This window comes from Phyllostomus hastatus, unplaced genomic scaffold, assembly GCF_019186645.2.
Source record: "Phyllostomus hastatus isolate PE091 unplaced genomic scaffold, TTU_PhHast_1.1 phas_contig_210, whole genome shotgun sequence".
Classification (NCBI taxonomy): Eukaryota; Metazoa; Chordata; class Mammalia; order Chiroptera; family Phyllostomidae; genus Phyllostomus; species Phyllostomus hastatus.
Genome location: NW_025333737.1, coordinates 34,237,331 through 34,256,848, shown reverse-complemented (window position 1 = coordinate 34,256,848; position 19,518 = coordinate 34,237,331). Strand labels below are relative to the sequence as shown.

The 19,518-nt window shown below is 62.8% G+C and overlaps 1 protein-coding gene across 2 annotated transcripts in view; it reads right to left on the bottom strand.

Moving 5' to 3' along the window:
- Positions 1 to 606: 606 nt before the first annotated feature.
- Positions 607 to 19,518, bottom strand: part of TTYH2 (tweety family member 2) — a 31,714-nt gene continuing 12,802 nt past the window's right edge. Inside the window, exons 4-14 of one of the 2 annotated variants that reach the window (XM_045837150.1) lie at positions 16,158 to 16,462; positions 12,700 to 12,795; positions 12,198 to 12,270; positions 8,478 to 8,547; positions 8,186 to 8,241; positions 7,600 to 7,692; positions 7,296 to 7,388; positions 5,341 to 5,483; positions 4,539 to 4,724; positions 4,108 to 4,186; positions 607 to 2,481 (exon numbers count right to left, since the gene is read on the bottom strand). In XM_045837150.1, the coding sequence (XP_045693106.1) occupies positions 2,401 to 2,481; positions 4,108 to 4,186; positions 4,539 to 4,724; positions 5,341 to 5,483; positions 7,296 to 7,388; positions 7,600 to 7,692; positions 8,186 to 8,241; positions 8,478 to 8,547; positions 12,198 to 12,270; positions 12,700 to 12,795; positions 16,158 to 16,462 (1,275 nt within the window). In that variant the 3' untranslated portion in view covers positions 607 to 2,400. The remainder of the gene's footprint in view (positions 2,482 to 4,107; positions 4,187 to 4,538; positions 4,725 to 5,340; positions 5,484 to 7,295; positions 7,389 to 7,599; positions 7,693 to 8,185; positions 8,242 to 8,477; positions 8,548 to 12,197; positions 12,271 to 12,699; positions 12,796 to 16,157; positions 16,463 to 19,518) is intronic. The other variant, XM_045837151.1, reaches the window with a different exon arrangement.

Sequence of the window (19,518 nt, the reverse complement as noted above, 5' to 3'; positions counted from 1 at the left end):
TCTGCTACCTTATCGCCCCCTGCGCGTGTCATGTAAGAATCCAGAGTCTGACAAAATGGCCACCACAGAAAGGACCCACGGCAGAGCGGGGGGGGAGGGCGGCGCGGGGAGGGGGGCAGGAGCCCCCCGTGTGACCACCGCCCCCACTCCCAACTCCACAGCGTTGCAGGGGCACCCAGCTGGGGCTCTGGGTTGGCACTGTGGGCTCTGGCACTTGCTCCAGGTTACCCTCTCTGTGCTTCTGTCGGCTTATTTGCAACACGAGCGACCCCATAGGGCTGCTGTGGGTTTGATGAACAAGTGACGTAAATACTTGGGAGAGTTCCTGGCACAGGGCAGGGGTTCCATGCACTACGGCTTCTTATCGGCAACATTAGCAGCGATGACTGTCACGGAGACCTTTGGAGAAAGGCAGCAACGAGGTCTGAGGGCGGAGTAGCCAGGGGCCAAATGAGGCCACGACATTCACTCGGTGGCCCCATCTCTCAGTCCTCATACTGAAATCTGCTCTGAAGCTCCGACCACACAACCCAGCCAAAAGGGGCCCCGCAGCCCCTCCCCCTCCCCCATCCCCCGCCGCGGAGAAAACTAGACGCCGAGCGCACATTTTAGTACAAGTGGTTTATTTGTCGTCCAGGTGGGGGCGCACGTGCGCCAAGGAGCGCTGCGCCCGCCTGGCTTCTCCGGGCACCACGTGAGGGTTCTAGTTTAGTTCACATGCGTTAAAAACAACTCTCTAGTGGCCAATGATGAAAGATTAAGAAGCAACAGCTTGTTGTCACAGAGTTTCTATCTGCCCACGACGTGGCCACACAAAGGGGTGTTCGTGGTAGACCGTTCTTCCAGGTTAATGCAGCTGAGTCCTGGCTGCCCTGCGGCCCCATTCTGCTGTGGGAGCTGGGCTGGGGGCTGGGCCCCACACCGCCGTCATTGTTTTGATGAGAAGGTGGCTCTTCCAAAATGCAGACAAGAGCCCCTGTCCCAAGCCACGCCAGCCCCTGTCCCTGCTTTGGCGTGTGAGGCTGTGGAAGTTCCAGCGCTGGGCGCACCGACTACTGGGCAGGACGTTGGCAGCACCAGACCCGAACTCCGGCTCCTCAGCGGGCAGAGGGATGGGTCATTACTGTTTCCTGGTTCACAAGCTCCTCCTCACCTGGCAGGTGTCGCGCAGGGGGCTGGCAGAACAGCATGGGGGAGGTGAGGAAGACACCTGTCTACATGCCGAGTTGTCCCGCTCTGCTAAAACCTTCACTGACGAGTTCACTTGCAGACAAGAGGGAGGGGACCCTGGCCACTCATTCCTCTGGAGGGGGCCGTCCACGCTGTTTGCCCTCCCTCCCTCCCTTAAAGGATCCGGAGTGAGGGTGCGGGGGGGGGGCAGGGGATGAACCCACATTCCCATCCAACAGCAGCTTAGGACAGGCAGTCTCACTGATCTTTACTTTGTTTAAGGACCCCCTCTCCCCCACCCCCCGATCCTTACAGAACTGGCTGGGGGCGGCAAGCTCTGAAAAGGAATGGCAGACAGATCGAGTGGCAGGAATGAGCCCCAAGTCTATTGCAAAAACTGGTTGTGCTATGAGGTTCAAGTCTTTGGACCATCAAAGTATTTAAAACACGGGGCAGGCGGGGGGGAAGAGTTACAGTTGCATTCAAAGTGTGTGTTAGTACCTGAGACTGCCCCTACCTGTGGCGAACAAACTCACAGCGTCGCTTCCGGAATGGAGGGTTGCAGAAAGGCCGGCAGGATGGGGCAGGCTCCACCCCCTTCCCACCTGGCGTCACTGTAGACACCCACCAGGGTCGGTCCCCCGGCCCTGGGGTCGCACAGCTCCCCAACACCTTCCCTCTGTGGCCCGGAAGAGGCCACCAGGCCCCGGGGGGACCGATTTGGACAGTTTCTGATCTCTTTGGGGACACCGCCTTCCTTAAAAGCATCTCCCGATCAGCAGTTCCACCTTTGCCTACAGGGAAATGCTGCCATCCACATAGCCAGGAGGAGACAGGTCACTCAGAGAGAGTGGTGGCCCGGCCTTCCGGCTGTGCTGGCAGGGAGAGCCTGACCCGGCCCCTCCTCACTGCTCTGCCCCACCTGGCCAGCGCGGGGTGTAGGGGTCAGCTGAGCCCGGCTGCCAGCGTAGGGACGGCCAAGCAGCTGGGGGACGGTCCCGGTGTGGAGAAGAGGCCGGCAGTGGGAGAGGCTGGTCCTCCGTCTGCCCCAGGGCAGCCGCGCCCAGGCCGATCTGCCTGACCCTTGGTGGCCCCTCTGTGGGAACAGGGCCATCGCAGTCCTGCGACCGTTTTCCAGACGCCTTTGGTTTCCACCGAAGAAGCGCAGCTGTCGCGGGAGTCCATGACAAACCGGAGCGGGCCAAGGAGGCGGCGCCCTCCGGCAGGCGGTTAGGCGGGGAACTCGTGGCCGTAGTGCCTCAGGGGCTCATCCGCCAGGGACAGGTAGGTGGCCCTCATGCTGGGAGTGTACTGTGGGAGAGAGAGGGGCGGGGACTGTCAGATCAGGGTCATACACGTCACCAGTCACCCTGCACCCTGTCCTAGCACAGGCACCCGGAATTTCTGAGGAAGAGAGAGCCGGACCGGCCACAGTTGAGTTAGCCACAGTGGTCAGGGACCACGATTTTTTTGTTTTTTAAGATTTCATTTATTTATTTCAAGAGAGAAGGGAAGGATGGAGAGGGAGAGAAACATCGATTGGTTGCTGCTCTTACACGCCCCGACCAGAGACCGTACCTGCAGCCCAGGCATGCGCCCTGACCAGGAGTCCAACCGGTGACCTTTCGCTTTGTGGGCCACCCAACCAACTGGGCCGCCACACCGCAGGGTGGGCACCAAGTTTTAATGACAGGGCATCACGGGGACTCGAGAAACTAGAGTGGCCCGGGCAGCAGCCCGCCCCGGGGACCACCGGGACCCCTGGCTCCCAGCCTGGAATGCACGGTGCCCGCACTGGCCAGCCACTCTCCCTCCGAGGTGCCTGCCTAGTCCACCTTGACTCAGCCTTGCTCCCTGTTCTTGAGCCTTGCAAATAAGGCCAGTCCTTGCTGGTCTGTGCTAACGGCAGGGAGAGTGGCCTGGATCTCTCAGAGCGGAACGTAATCTGAAAGTCATTTTTATTTGGCATCGCGGTGCTTTGAGTAACTCATTTTTCACTGCGGCAGACTCCCCCTAATGATCAGTGCTCAGATCCACATAAACATCAGCCTGCACCCCTGGGTCCCCTGCAGCGGGTGGCAAAGAAGAGGAACCCAGAGGCTTCTGGTTAGAGAGAAAAGCCGGGGGGCTGTTCCAAAGGTGCTGACTTCCACCCACCCACCCACTCTCCTGGCCTTGGGGCCCTGGACTCAGGAGCTCGGCCCGGGTCTAGTGGGGGAGGTGCCCGGGGCAAAAACTGCAAGGCGGGGTCATGCAGAGAGAGACCAGTGGTTGGTCAGAGCAGTTTCTCAACCTTGACGCTAGGGACCCCTGGGGCCGGTCACAGTGTGTGGTGGGTGGGGGTCATCCCGTGTGCTGCAGGGGGCATAGCAGTATTCTTGGTCCCCACCCACTAGGTGCCAAAAGCAGCTTCTCCCAGATGTGACAACCAAAATGCCAGGAGACGTGGCCAAACTTCCCCTGGGGGGCATAATCGCCAGGTGAGGCCGCTGCCTCGAGGTACGCGTGCCTCGGCGCCACCTACTCCAGGTCCTGCAGAGCAGCGGGATGGTTCCCCCTCCAGGTCCCTCCTGCGGTGCCGGTGGCACTGATTCCCCGCAGCTCTGCTGACTGTCCCCTCCTGAGGGTCATGCGCTTCGCGAGGACCGGGGCTGGGTCCCATCTCCTGTGCCTGGGTCTGGCGCTGTGCTTTTCGCCAGGAGCCCTTGCTGGACACCCGTGAGCATCCTGGTCCTCAGGGGCCAGGCCTGTGTCACGGACCCCAGGGCCCTGGGTCTCCCGGGGCTCCCAGTTCATCCGCGGGAGGGTCCCTCCCAAACCCCCTGCAGGGGGCGAGTGAAGCGCCGCGTCCGGCTGCGTGCAGGCGGAGGCCCCTCCCCCACCGGCACCTGGCTCAGGCACTGCTCCGCCCATCCCCCTCGCGGGAGCCCGGGTTACCGTGGGGGGCGGGGAGCCTCTTCCGATGAGCGGCGTGTTCTCGTAGCGGGGGTTCCCTCCGAAGAGCACAGCTTGGTTCCTGGGGGGCCAAGAGGAGAGCTCAGGAGGGGAAGGCGTGGGGAAGGCACTCAGACGTCCGCCGGAGGGCCTGGGAGACATGCCGATTCTCGGCCCCGAGACCCACCCCGCGGGCTCGTGGAGGGAGGCCTGGCATCTGTGCGGGGAGATCCTCACCCACACGCGTGGAAGGATGGGCAGGGGTCACGTGACCACATGCTCGCGGGCTGCCTTCCTCCCTGGCATTCTAGGCTGCAGTGAGGGGACCACCGCCCGCCTCGATGCCCCCCTCCCCGCCTGGCTCTCTGGACCTGCAGACCTATCTCCCCTGGGCCAGGCCGTGCGAGGGGAGGCCCCGGGAGCCCCCGCCGTACATGTACTCCGAGACGGGGGCGTTGGAGATGGTCTGGGCCGGGGGCTGCAGGCTGGTCTGGCTGCCCAGGCCGCTGCTGTAGCTGCAGAAGCTGTGAAGCTGCCCCCGGGGCGGGTTGTGGGCGGCGATGCGCCGGGCCTGGGGGTTGAAGGGGTCATCCTCATCGATGTCATCATAGTCTCGGTCCCTGCAACGACACGCAGAACACGGCCGACCATGGAGGGCGAGGGAGGTTCCAGGGCAGTGGGGTCCCGACCCAGGACGCTCCCTCTGGCCACGGGTGTGTCCTTGAACTTCCTCTGAGACACGGTCCTCGGCGGCGCCTCTCATAGGTCACTCAGCCCCGTCCCCAGTTCACATCCACCTCCTCCAGGCAGCCCACTGTGCTGACCACGTGCACACTGACCTTCCCTAACCTGCTTCCCCATCTATGTCCCCAGTGAGACTGTAGGTCCCTGGTGACCGCGCTACATACAACCTGTGCTCCCTGGCCTGCTGGGGGCGCCCCGCCCCGCAGTGAAAGCTCTCCTCATTTACCTCACGCCACCGAGTCCCGCGGAGGAGGACAGGAGTGGCTGTCCCTATCCTCAGACCCACTCCTGCCCGGGCTCCCGAGGAGCCCCCTTTTGGGGGGTCTGTCTGGACTCTCAGGGAAGCTTCGGCAGAAAGCTAGGCAGCTTGCTGGGGCCAGATGCCTGGGCCCTCGGCTGCTCTGGTCCCTCGTGGGTTATCAGCCTCGGCTCAGGCAGAGCAGAGCCTCCCGCCTGCTCCCCGGGGAAGTGCCCCCCGCCCAGGCAGCCCACCTGGTGGTACAGCGCTTCCAGGCCCGCAGCCCCGCGCAGGTCATGGTGGAGAAGGCCAGGGCGGCCAGGAGGGAGAAGAGGCCGAGGAAGAGCAAGCCCTCGATGCCATCGTAGCAGATGCCAGTGAGGGCGTCCAGGTAGTCCTGGGGGGAGGGACACACCGTTGGAAGGGAGCGGGTGCAGCCTGGCCCCCGGAGCTCCACCCTTCACATCCTCAGCACCCCAACGGCCTTAAGGGCCCACATTCTGGATCCCAACACAATGGGGCTCCTCAGGGTCACTCTACAGACATTTGCTGAACACCTACTGTGTGCTAGGCCCTGGAGGGTCGGCTCTGAACAGGGACGGCCAGGTTGTGGGAGTCTGGGTAGGGGAGCCAGAGGAGTGGGGCATTTACTCTGAGGCCGGGGGGTAGGCAAGACGGAGCGGATGGCACCTTGAGTGGTGACACAGAGGGTCAAGCTTGGCAGGTCCGGGAAAGAGGAACAAGGCCAACAGGAGACGGGCTGAGTGGGTGCCGGGGCGTCCCGGGGCTCACGGGGCGGGGGAGGGGTTTGCAGTTTATCACACCACGACCGGAAGACACCGGAGGGTTTGGGGTGGAAGGGCTGTGATCCAGTCTGTTTTTAATTCAAATCGCTCTGGCTGCTGCTCCCACAAGGACACGGGTGGGAAGGGGGTGGGAGAACACGGGAGACCAGGCAGGAAGCCAGGGCCAGGGCGGGAGCGGCGGAGCGCGATACGGACGGACTCGGGACGTATTTGAGAGGGCAGTGGCTGGCGCAGGCTGCGGGGCTGACTGGCCGTGGACGGGGAGGGAGGGAGGGTCCAGGGTGATGCTCGTGTTCTCAGCTCTTAAGCCAGACGGCCAGGACGCAGCACCCAAGCTTGACCCAGCAACTCTGGAATCTTCGGTGAGTCACGCACACTCTGTCTGTCTGTATCTGTCTACCTGCCTATCGTCTATCCATAGACACACACACAGAGAACCATCGGTCTTTCCACCTATCCATCCACACAGACGCTTTCCTCATCTGTAAAACTCCCCATGAAATGATATGGGCTGCGTAGTACTATGGCAGGAAAAGAAAAACTCCAAAAGTTCCTCTGTAACTGTAACACTTGCAAAATTTCACACAGGACTGTAGAAGCTGACCAGTCGTCACCAAGGCAACGGCTGGTTATCTCAAGGCCACTGACCTTGCTCCTGCTTCAGAACGCTTTGCTTTCAGCAGCTGGTTCCCCCCTCCCTTTCTGCCTGTGTAACTGGTATACAAAAAGGACCCCTAACCCAGCTTTTTCGGCTCAGAATTTAGGGATTTAACCTTCTGGGCCCCCCTGGGTAATAAAGTTTGTGCTTCATCATCTTCCCCGCGTGTGAATGACTTTTCTGCAACAGTACCACTGCGAGGACTGAAGGGCACATCGGTCGCAACGTGCACAGGACAAGGTGGCGTGCACAGCCCAGTCCTCGGTCTGTGGCAGCCACGACTGTGAGCGTGACCGTTTGCCCCGCGTCCACCTGAGTTGTGAACACTGTCAGCACACACTGGCCGGCTGCTCTGGGGGGAGGGAGGGCTCCCATACTCCCAGTGTGTGTGTCCGGCATCAGTGTCTGACCGTTCAAATCCCCGGAAAGACGGCCCTGGCAAGCAGATCGGGACGCCCACTTGCAACCCGGGGAGGTGGATGGGTTGACCAGATGGCCGTCACCGGTGATCTGCAGGTAACCTGATCCAGTCCTGCTACTTTCACCGGGTCTCCCTGTCTCAGCTACTGGAGAGAAGCAAGGAGCCAAGCCCCTCTCCCACCTTCCTGTTGTCCAGCTCCCTCCCCACCTCCCAGGCCTGAGGGGAGCCTAGGGGGTCTCTCTTCCACCCATCTTGGCTTCTCCGGGAATGCATGGCCAGCGAGGGCATCCCGACCCCCGCTTGCCCCCTGGGCCCTCCCAGCACCTTGTGCAGCCCGCGACAATCCAGCATGGCCGTCAGCTGCTGAAGGCTGGACTCCGAGGCGTTTAACAGGAGCTGGATTCTGAGCAGCTCGTTCTGAGGCAGGAGGAAGGAAAGAGGCAAACATGTAGACCGATTCTGAGCGGTGGGGGCGGGGCTTGTGGATAAAACCACAAACAGCGACCTTCAAAGCCAAACCAAGGCGCCAGACTCTGGGGAGAGGACGCCCCCTAGAGCCCAGCTCTCCGAAGCCCTGACCCCGGGGCTCCGCCCCCTTCCGGCACGGAAGCCAGGGAGACCGCCTCACCTCTGCCGTGGGGAACATGGGCACGGCGAACTGCAGCAGTCCCGCCACCTGGATCTGCATGGCGGTCAGCGAGCGCTGGAAGACGGTCAGCGCCTGGGCCGGGACAGAGCACGGCCCCGCGGTGAGGTCGCATTTCCCAAGGCCCCCAGCCACCGAGGGCCGGTCCCTCTGCCGCACCCTCCCCCCACCCCACCGCTGCATCTGCACTCACACCCCTGACTACAGGTGGCCTTTCCTGCTGGCAGGAAAGCCTCCCCTCGCCCCTCAGGCTTCTGGAGAGGCCTCTTGCTTCTTGCCACTCAGAGTGGACCTCGGACTGGCCTCGCCTTGGAGCTTGTGAGAAATGCGGACCCTCAGGCCCCACCCCGGACCTGCTCCACAGCATCTGCGTGCTAACCGCACTCTGGGTGCTGGGCGCACGTGAGGGAAGCACCCATCTGGAGGTGGACCAGGAGCACTGCCTCCCTCGGAGGACTGTGGCGGCACAAAGGGCACCCCACCACCGCCACCTTCCCGGTCAGGGCCGGGGCTGCGGGTCTGGGGAGAGGAGGCAGACAAAGGGCATTGAGGGCAGGGCGAGCCGTACCTGCTGGAAGGGGCTGCTCACGCTCTGACCGCAGTACAGGTAGTAACGGGTCACCTCTGCAAGGCAAAGACGACGTCAGGCAGGGGACCGGGCCCTCCTCCATCCTCAGGGGCCAGGCCACTCCCGAGCCCCCCCAGGAGGCAGGTTCTGTGAAATGGCCCAGAGGGGCCACTGGCCCTGCCCCGGAGGGTGGGGTTTGGGAGGGACCAGGTGGCCACCAGGCTGAGATGGGGAGGGGCGCACAGTGGGGCTGGCCAGAGTGGCTCTGACCGGAGGCCCGCGCACTTCTTACCTGTGCTGAGCTGGTCCTCCGTCATGTTCAGGATGAAGGTGTCGGGAGCTGCGCAGAAGTCACTGGCGCCCTAAGCCGGGGAGAGGTAAGAGGGGTCAGGGAGGGCACGGCACCAGGGCCTGGGGAGGGGCCCTGTGCCCTCAGCCCTGGGCAGCTGGACCTCTGGGCTCCGTCCCAGGCGGAGGGAGGAGAACACCCAGAAAACAGCCCCCCCTGGGTTTGGGTCCTGGCTCTGTAACTTCGGGCACGTGACTCATTCTTTCTGTGTCTCAGGTGCCTCCCCTATGACGCGGAGAGAAAAACACCGTTCCCCTTATGAATTCATCTACGTAAAGTTTAAAGTAGCCCACGTTCCCGATGCCTCTTCTGGGAGGGCCTGGGGCGGGCCTGGGCCGGGGGTGCACTGCAGGGTGGGTGTCGGGGGGTGGTCATTGGCTCATCTCTGCTTTATTTTTTGTCTCGCTGGTATCAAGCCCCCACACTCTGGGGTGTCAATCTGCGAAGCCTTTCCCGGGACCGACTCTATCTAACTCTGTTGGCGCCGAGTCCATCGCTGAGCTTTCGAGGGCGGGTCCTGCTCCCGAAACCCTGCGGGGCCGGGAGTCAGAGGGCAGGAACCCCAGGCTCTGCCGGCGGTGAGTGGGGGGCTCGGGCCACACAGCACAGCCTGGCTAGGCGACCACAGGGAGCAGCCCCGGGCCCTGGGAGAGGTGGCAGCAAGACTGTCACCCGCTGAGCCAGCCATCCCCAGACCCAGCCGGGGGCCCAGTAAAGGGGACCTCCACTTCTGAGAGCGGCCAAGGGTAAGCTCCGCTCCTCTGGCCGGGTCCTAGGGGCCACCCCTGCCTCAGCGTGTGCTCCTGAGCAGGGGACCCCTTCCCACGGCCCCGCACTGGCCAGTGTCCTGTTCCCCTTCAGGGGCGGCCGCCCCAGGGTCCACTCTGGGCCATCCCTCATTCACCCATGGCGCTGACAGAAATCTACCGAGCGCTTACGAGGCGCCATGCCCTGTGCGAGCTGCGCCATGAGACGGCCTAGAAAACGTGGGTATCTGGGGACTAACATGCCACTCCAGATACAGGGCTCCCCCCGGGCCGTCTGCCTGCACACACGCACCTGTGCAAACAGCCACGTGCTCAGGGTCTGGAGAGAACGGCTCTCTATGCAAATCGCTGACGTGCGTGAGCGACCAGACTGGTTTACTGCTCTATTATCGGAGCCACAGCACCTGCCGGCCCAGGTGCACCCCACCCCGTCACTGGAGAGAGGGCAGCCACCCCGAGCTGGGGGTGGAGAGAAAGCAAGGCCGCCATTTGGGTCTGGGTCACCCCAAGAAGTCTGGGACTCCAAGACGGGCAGGAGGCCCCGACAGAGGCTTCACAGGGAACGTGGCTTCCCTGTCCCCTCCTCAGGCCAGTGCTGCCCTCAGACTCGCCCATGAGGACTCACCTTTCCCGCCAACGAGGACGTGGGCCTGGGTGTGCGTTAGGGCAGGCACCCGGGGTGAGGGTGGGGCCCTGAGCACAGTTAGGGCAGGTGCAGGAGCCCCCTGGTGCCCAGCCCAGGTGGTGGCGGAGCCTGGGGCAGCTCCTGAGAGCAGAGGTGACAGTCTGAAGGACTCGGCTTGACCCTCACGTAATGACAGGAACCGTGGTGGTAACCAGCGGTGGCCGCTGTGGACCGAACATTTCCTGTCTGCCTCCCACGGACCGGCCACCCACCTCGCCCCACCCACAAGCCTCTGTGGTGAGGGCTGTGACCCGCTTCGCCTCCCGCGGGGGGAAGCCGAGGCCTGGGGAACCTCCGTGACTCCCCCGGGGCTGCACGGCTGGGAGGGGTGCCCGGGTTCCCAGGGGGCCCCCCTCAAGTTCGCGCTGGTGTGCAGCCAAAGCTCCCAGTGGCCCCGGCCCTCCCTGGGGGCGGGGGGGGTTCTTTCTGGGAACAGCAAAGGCAGGGGGTGGGGGCCGGGCAGGGCACAGTGTCCGTCCTCGGGCCCCACAGCCCTCCCCTCAGAGGGCAGGGCCAGGGAGGCCACAAAAGCTGCCTGCCCCAGCCTTTGAGAGTCTGCTCCCCCTCCCGCCCCGGCTCCGGCCCCCTCCCCCCATTCCCTATTGACATGCAGCAGGCCCCGCAGCCCAATCAAAGGCTCATTCACACGGGCTCCGGCACCAGGGGCCTGACCGAGCCAGGGCCAGAGCCAGCCGAGCCAGCCGGGGGAATGGCCTTTCTCTCTGGGAGCCCTCGCATTCCGCAGTGCCCAGCTGGGAGATTAAACCCCCGCCTCTGGTTTCCTTGGACACCAAAGCCCACTGAGGAGGAGCCACCAGAGGGGGCTGCTTCCCAAAGGGCAGCTTATGGGGGCGCGTTGGATGCTGCTGCTGCCCAGGCAGCAGGAGGGCCCCCCCCAGAGGCGCACCACGTGGGAGCGTCCCTGAGCTCCCCTTGTCCCCGAGGAGAGGCGCGGGGGGGTGGGGGGGGGGCCCCGGGCAGCTGTGCCTGTCGCTCCGCCAGCAGCCGCTCCCCTGCGCTGTGCACAGCCCTCCCCGCTCCCGATGACATCAGGATGCTTTCGGGCTCAGGGCCCGCCATCCGACCTGCCCTTCCCTGTATCTGAAGGGGCCCTCGCCCTTGGGACACAGGCTCGTGCCTGTCCAGCTCTCCCTCCTGCCTGAAGAGGATGCTGCACGGCCTGGGGGACGACCCCACAAAGGAGCTGCTCGCCTCCTCCCCCTCCGGACAAGCTCTGCCCAAAGCCGCCGTGCACCAAGCAGCACCAGGATCCATTCATTCCGTGGGCACCACAGGGCGCACTGCCCAAGGCCTGAGCTCCCGGCCAGCCCCACCCGGCCGCTGGGCGAGGCTGGAGTTTGGGTGGAGGGCTTCCAGCAGGAGCCCTATTCTTTTATCTGCAGGGAGCTCGGGCAGAACAGACACAGGGCACAGGGTCCGTCTGTGGCCCTTGAGTGGGCTAGGGGTTCCCCGAGATCTCCCGGTAAATCCTGCCACCCCCCAGCAGGCACCTCTGCAACTACCCGCCCACAAGTCTGTCTTCTGCAGGCTGCCCCTCAGTCAAGAAGTTGCCCTTGCACCGGGCACCACTGCTGCCCCAGAGCCGAGCAACAGCTGAATGAATGAATGAATGAATGATGAATGCATGAATGAACGAGTGACTCGTGCACACAGCTTAACGCAAACACCTCCATAGGAAGCTCCCCCACCTGTGCTTTTTTGCTCTTTAACATGTTGAGGCACCACCTCCAGGAACTCGCACCCATGTGTCAGACTGAGTCCAAGGGCAAGGGGCGGAGCCAGCTACATGACACCTCCCACAACCCCAGTGCTCCAGGCTGTGCAGCTGCAGCCAGGGTGAGAAGTCACCTGGTCACCTGTGCATGCCCTTACGAGCAGTGAGCAGGTGGCTGGGAGCAGGCCAGTGGGCGACAAAGGGACAGGCTTCCGAGGTCTTCCCTGGGCTCTGGCCCTAAACGCCTCATGATCCTGCGGAAGCCCCTTTCCTTCTCCGAGCCGTGTCCCCCCTGAAGAGTGACAGGCCTGGTGTGGAAGAGCCCAGCCCCTTCAGCTCTGAGATTCTGGGGTTTTAGCTCAGGGACCGAGGCCAGAAGCTGACCCTACCCTAGACATGCTGGACAGGACACACTGATGTGCCATCCCCCTGAGACGGTCCGGGTCAGGCCAACCCCCACCCACCCCCAGACTCACCACCGCAGCAGCGGTGTCCGCGGCCAGGGACGTCCAGCTGAGCAGCAGGGCCAGCAGCCCACAGCACAGCGTCCTGGAAGAGAGGCAGCCACGGGTGGGCGGGACCCAGGTGGAGGTCGGTGGGCAGGGGACCCCCAGACGGCAGTCCGCCCACCGACTTCAGCGTGAACTTGCCCTCGCTGGCCCCTGCTGACTTCTGGGACAGGGAGACGGACCCCAGCCTGGGATGAGGCCCCTGGGCTGCAGAGGCAGCTGTGAGGGCACTAGCTGAGAAGGGGGGCCTGGTTAGGGATGGTGGGAGGCTCTGCTGCTTGGGGGGACCCAGGAGGGGAGGGACACAGGGAGGAAAGCCCAGTCCTTGCTTGGTGCCCAGATAAGGAGCTGGTGGCTTCAGGCTGTTACCCAACCCCACTGCATCTCTCTGACCGTGGTGCTGCTGCCCCACACGCCTGCCCGATCTCTGTCCCAGCACCCTCCCCACCCCCCCGGCAGGGCTACTCACGAGGCCAGGAGACACCTGGAGCGCCTGGCCAGGCCCAGGCAAGCGACGAAGCAGATGACCAGGTCCAGGATGAAGAGCAGGAGGTAGGAAAGCCACCTGGGAGGAGGGAGGGGGGTGCTCAGGTGGAGCAGAGCAGAGCTCCCCATCCAGCAAGCCCGAGAGCAGCCCCCAGCCCCGCTGACCCTCCGCTACAACAACTGCCCAGAGCGGGGGTGTGGGGCGGAGAAGGGACCTCTCCCAGTCTCCCAAAGGGAAGTCCTGTACTCATTATTTTTCTCAATGCAAAAGCCAAACCAATTCATTGACCCCTCCTCCCCAGCAAGGGTGTTCTGCTCCACTGATACCACGACAAGGGAAAAGAGCCTGGAGTGTGGGTGGGAAGTGGGGTGGAGCTGAGAGAAAGGGGTTCCCAGGGGGCGGGAGCATGCTGGAGGCCACCCAGCAGCCACGGGTATCCTTTCCACCCCCAAGAGAGCCCCATCAAAACACTCACTCCCCGCACAGAGCAGGGTGGGCCCCTGCCAGGGGCCCAGGAATGGAGTTGGGGGCTCTGGGGCAAGGGCATAGCCTGCCCTCTACTAGGACGAGGCCACCAAGGTGCCAGTTTTCTCAGAATCGGAGTCAGAGCTGGAAGGAATCTGGGGGACCATCTGCTGTGAGAACCCCACATTCACGGGTTGGAACACTGAGGCGGCGACAGGAGTGCCTGGCCCGGGAATGGCCCGCCTTCCCGCAAGAGACCAGGCGGGCCCACCAGGCCCCTCTCAGCGTCCTGGTTTCATGTTTCAAACCCACAGGTTTCTTGTTATATCTCTCCCCCTCAGCAGGAAATCGAGTTAGGATTGCTTCTCACTCACTCCCCAGGACCAGGGCTGCCTCTGGGAGCCTCGCGCTGCAGCTGCAGCTGCACCTCGGGCTGCAAGGAGTTCTGGGAAACAGCCCTACCGGGCAGGTGCATTTTCCCAGAGGGGCCGCTGATGGCCGGGGATGTATTCCCAACCCGGACGGGGGTGCTCTCAGGAGGCCTCTCCCGCCCTGCCTCCCCCCACCCCTCCCACATCCGGCCTCTGTGGAAGCTCTCAGGTGCTCGCTCCGTGGTGAGAAGCCTCTCCCAGAGGGTAGTCTGTTCAGGCTTTTTATCGCCTCTAACACTTAGCCAGGCCTCGAATAAAAGTGCTGAAATATAATTGCTTAGATAGATGGTTATGCTTTAGAATCATCCAAAAAGCAAAAGTGGGGAGGCTGTGTGGGGGAGACCCAGCCCCCGAGGCTGGTTAGTGCAAGAATAAAATAACGGGGATACCCTGGCCCCGGCCGGGCAACACAGCTGCAGCTAGTTGGAGCATCGCCCCAATACACCAAGGTTGCGGGTTTGATCCCCAGTCAGGGCACACACCTGGGTTGTGGGCCAGGTCCCCAGTAGGGGGCGTGCAAGAGGCAACCAAGCGATGTTTCTCTTCCTCTCTCCGTCCCTTCCCCTCTCTCCAAAAATAAATACAATCTAAAAAATATTGTCAAAGAATAAAACAAAGCCTTGTTCTAGAGCAGCTCGGGTGAGAGAAGGAGCGAGCAAACAGCAGCAAGCGAGGACAAGAGACAGAGCACCGTGGTCGGTGTTCAGGAGCCACAGGCGCTCGCTCACCTTGGAGGAGACCTTTGCCGCCCGGACCTGAACCAGGGGCGGGGGCTGGGGCTGGGAGTTCCAGGGGTCCCTGTCCATCAGCCAGACTGAAATAGCTTCTGGGCCATTGCCACCTCCCTCCCCTCCCCTTTTTAAAATGAAATCACCTTAAAAATAAGTTCCTGCTGATATAGACATTCTGACCTATTCCCCTTAGTCATTTTCTTTTTTTTTTTAATTTTAAAAAGATTTTATTTATTTATTTTTAGAGAGGGAAGGGAGGGAGGGAGTGAGGGAGAGAGAGAGAGAGAGAGAGAGAGAGAGAGAGAGAGAGAGAGAAACATCAATATGCGGTTGCTGGGGGTCATGGCCTGCAACCCAGGCATGTGCCCTGGCTGGGAATCGAACCTGCGACACTTTGGTTCGCAGCCCACACTCAATCCACTGAGCTATGCCAGCCAGGGCTACCTCCTAGTCATTTTCAAAATGCCCACATCAGGTCCCTAAGTGTACACGGCCCTATGTGGGGTCCGCTTAGACGGAACAGCGGGGTCGAAATCGATGCCCACGTTTGACTTCCCCGACCCCTGAGGAAACAAAAGATTTCGAAGGCTCAGGCAGTGAATGGCCCTCATGTCACAGGACTAAGCAGATGCCACTGTTTTGGGTCACAGGTCACAGCCTTCGAGATGACAGCTTCCTTCTGTCACCTGGGAGAAAGGCACTGTTGCCCTTGAGCATTCGGCTGGGGGGAAGCCGGACCAGGTCCCTCTCAATCCAGCCATCCGTGACGCCCCGGGGACGCAGGGGCTGGATGCGCTGCAGAGGGCGGGGAGGCGAGCGCCCAGGGCAGGGAGGTCTCTGGCCGGCGGCCACCAGGAGCATTTGCTACCATCTCCGTTCAGTCTGGGTTGGGGCTTTCTCAGAAAGGGGAAATGAATCCAGAGCACCAGCGTCAATTGTGCAATGTTGCCGTAAAGGGTCTGACCTTTGCAAAGGGTTTGAAAAGGAGCCAGCAAACGGGTGGGGAGGGGTTCCAAAGAGCTGGTACTTGGTCAGGATTCGGTATCCGTTCCGCCCTCACCAGCCTGCTCTGCGCTGGGCTCTGGGTGCGGTGACGTGCGCTTCGGGAGTGCGTGCCGACCCCCAGCCGGCAGACACCCAAAGCCCAGACCGCTGCCTCCCTCCCTGGCTCCCCGCAGACTGACCTTCACTAGACCCTGCACAAACAGTGAGGGGAGGGCAGCCGGCCACTGGTCAGCTGACCTGCGCCCAGTGTCTGCACCGGGGTGGGGGGTCTGAGGAATGCGGAGGCAGGGGAGACATAAACAGACCCCCGAGGGACAGACGACGTGGGTGTGAGTTTGCACACCTGAGCACGCGGCAAAGGCGCGCTGGCCTCCTGCAGCCCCCAGCACTCGGGCCGGGGGAGTGGGGTGCATCTCTGGGCTTGCGAAGCAACCGCCATCAGGGGAGACTCGGTGCAGGCAGAGCGGCCAGCATCTCCCCGGACCCTGCATCCGCGGCTGAGCCCGTAGAGGCAGGGGGTCCTGCCCCATAAACCTCGGCAGGGGAGGAACATACAAACCCCTTGCCCTTGATCCCAGCCCCAGCGGGGAGAATGCTGGTCCCGGGGAGAGCCACGCTGCGGGCCAGGAGGCTGTTCCACATGCCCACCCCTCCGCCCCCAGAAAGCTCTCACGTTCTCTGATTTCAGTTTAGCGCTTAGTATGACTTCCTGGTGGCGCGTCCCTGCCTGGGCCCCAAGACGCAGGCTCGGATGAAGGAGGCCAGGGCAGCCCTTCCGCCCCACCTCGGCCCCCGCCCGGCCCCTCACCTGTAGTACTCCACGTAGCCCGTCTGGTCGGCCAGCTCGGTCAGCTCGGCCGTGACCCCTGTCCACACGGGCACTCCCGACAGCTGGGCGACGATGTTGCCGGCCATCTGCTGCAGGAACTTCAGCGTCTGCAGGTAGTCGCCCCGCATGGCGAAGATCTCACTGAGCCGGGCCAGGTGCCGCTCCAGGTCCACCGTCATCTCCTGGGTGGTTCCGGACACCTGGGGGGAGGCTGAGGGTGGGGGTCCGGCCCGGGCGGAGGGCAGCCAGCGAGGCCCAGCCTTGGGCTCTGACTCCGGAGGGGGCTGTGAGTGGCAGAGACAGCTGCTTGGGCTTCCTTCCATGCCTGCTGACCCCCCCCGAAGGGCTCCGGGGGCTACTGCCCGGGGGGAAGGTGGACGAGAGAAGGCCCACGACCCACCCAGCCCTTTTGTCCCTGCACCCAGGGGACAGGCCCCGGGCCCCGAGACCCAGCACCTTACTCTAAAGGGGAAATGAATGAATACCCAGGTTTCTGCCTTGCAGGTGCTCTTAAAACTTTTTAAACACTTTGGATAATGAGTTCTTTCTTCGAGTGGGGGAATCACACGTTTAAGCTGAAGAGTCCCTCGGCTGCTGCCTGACCTTTGGTCCCCCCGACAGGGTTTGGGGGTTTGGGAAGGCCCCTCCAGAGAAGCCCTGCCATCACCTAGCAACAGCGACAGCTCCTGAGCCCGGGCGAAGGCAGACAATGGAGCTTCAAAATGACAGACAGCCCCGCCCCGCCTCCTGGGCACGTGCGGGAGGGGGGCAGCAGTGGGGGGAGGACACCAGCCCCTTCTCTGTGTGCTTGCACCCCGCCCGGCCCGTCTGCCCTGCAGGTGGATGGACAGGCTCCCGTCCCCTGGCTGGGCCTGAAGAGCCTGGAGTCGGGCGGACTCTGAGGAGAGCAACTTGCCATTCAAAGGTAGAGAGGCACCCTGGCTGGCGTAGCTCAGTGGATTGAGCGCGGGCTGCGAACCCAAGTGTCGCAGGTTCGATTCCCAGTCAGGGCACATGCCTGGGTTGCAGGCCACGACCCCCAGCAACCGCATGTTGATGTTTCTCTCATTCTCCCTCTCTTTCTCCCCCCCTGCCCTCTCTAAAAAAATAAATAACTAAAATCTTTTAAAAAATAAAAAAAAAAACAAAGGTAGAGAGGGAAGAACAACAGCAGTGACCGCCTGAGGTCTGACAGAAAGGAACACGCAGAGAGTGGCACGGGAAGACGCTCGGACGTGGGGTCGCCGCCCAGGAGCCCCCAGCACAGCCCTCCCTCTGGGGGCCGGCGTGCTGGCACCAAGGGCAGAAAGAGCGTTGCTGATCTGAGGTTGTCGCGCTGAAACCAGCAAGCACGACTGGCTGGAAGGGGGAGCGCGGCTGATGATCCCAGGCCCGGAGGGAACATAAAAACGACTCAGGAGAAGGGGCAGGCGCTTCCCCCAGTCTGCGCTCGGTAGGAGAAGCCCACGACACCCCCCCCCACTGCCCCCCCCATGAAGGCGGGGTGGGGCAGCGGCTTGGCCCTGCGGGTTCTCACATCTGCACCGCTCTCCGAGCTCCTGGTTCCAGGAAGGAGAACAGCCCTCTTTGTCTCGCTGTCTATTTTTTTCACCGCCAGCGGCTGGCTCCGTTCTCCCGCTTGTTCCTCGTTCTCGCAAGCGGGCTTGGCACCCCGAGACCGCAGGGCGCAGAGGTGCCCACCCTCGCCTGAGCGATCTGGCGGCGTGACGCTCCCCAGGGGGGCGAAGGCCGTGTGAAAGGGAACACAGAAGGTGAGCCCCGCCCCGATAAGCTGTCCTGGGTTACTGCAGGAAGAACGGTGCACACGTGTGTGGCAGCCAGGGCTCCAGAAGGCGCTATGGTTAAACACTACCCTTCGTGCCAACCTTGTGCTACGTGGCGTTTGCACACTCCTATACTATGCCCCTGAGGGCAAAGCACTGTAAAAGATCCATCAACTTTTTCTGTAAGACCACTTCTTCCCCTTCCGTAGCTCTGTCTACATTTTTAACTTCTCTATTTTCTTAAATCCCTCCTCGGATGAAATAACAAAAGCCGGTGACATGCGCCAGGCCCTCCTGGTGTCTTTTCATAGCGAACAGAACAATGAAAACATGAAAGCACAGTCCTGACCTGCTTACACCCCCTTCCCCATGCCCCCCCCAGTTCCTTGGAGGTTCAGCACAGACAGAGCTCCTAGCAGGGAGGCGGCGGGGGGACACCCCGGAAGGGGAACAGGGTCAGTGGACGAGAGGGCCAGCTCAGCTGCCCAGGATGGGGTGGGCTAGAGGCCAGTGGGCAGGTGGGGGCAGCTGTTGTCCCGTCGGATGGAGCGGATGGAGCAGTGGTCCCGGACCACCAGCAGCAGGGGCGTCAGCTGGGAACTGGTTATAAATGCAAACCCCCAGCCCCACGGAGACCTACAGGATTAGAAACTCTGGGATGAGGTCCGCCCTCCCAGGGACCCTGATGCAGCCTCTGGGAGGAAGGACCTTCTCCGCTTAATGAGGTTTTCCAGCAGGGCAGCTGAGCGAGGAGTTGAAGGGGTGCAGCCTGGGCAGGGGGGTGGGGAGGAGCCCCATCCCACACCCTTGCAGGGGAGGGCGCAGACCAGACCCCTCCCCTTCCAGCGTCCTAGCTCTTGCTCTGAAGACGCGAGCTTCCAGCCTGGGCCAGGGCCGCCGCCTTCCTGTGCCCCCGCTGCTCTGCCCACGGGCCTGCTGCAGGCTCACGTGACAGTCCCTGAGGCTGAGACCCCGAGGGGTGAGAGGTGCGCCTGGTCCCCTGGGTAACTGGGGCACAGATGGGGGGCACTGGGTCCCGAGAAAGGAACACCGGCAGGGTCCCAAGGGACCCTTTCTGACCCCCCCCCATATCAGAGCATGCAGCCGATCCAGAACCCCGCTCCACCAGCCGGAGCCTTGAGCCCGGGCCCCCTCCCACCCAGGCACACGCGAGGGGCTTCCGGTCCAGGAGAGGGACCCAGGAGGGCCCGACTCCCTCTGGCTCAGGTCCGAGTCACCTGGCCTGCCCCCAGGTCCTCCCCGCCAGTTCAGGCCTTCTCGGCCCTCTAAGCAGATTATGGTAATACGGCTGATTCCAGGAGTTACGATAACACACTCAGCGTCACCCTCACCGCTGTTCAGAGGGCACATTGCAGACTGCCAGGCACCGTCAGGGACGGTGTCTCCTCGGACACCATTGATCTGACACGCGGCCTGCGCCCCTCGCACCTGGGTGCCCTCAGGATCTGCCGCCTGCCCCGGAGCCCCTGGGACCAGGAACACGGGGTGCCCAGCCCAAGGCCCAAAGCAGCCCCGGAGGCCCTGCCTCTGCAGGG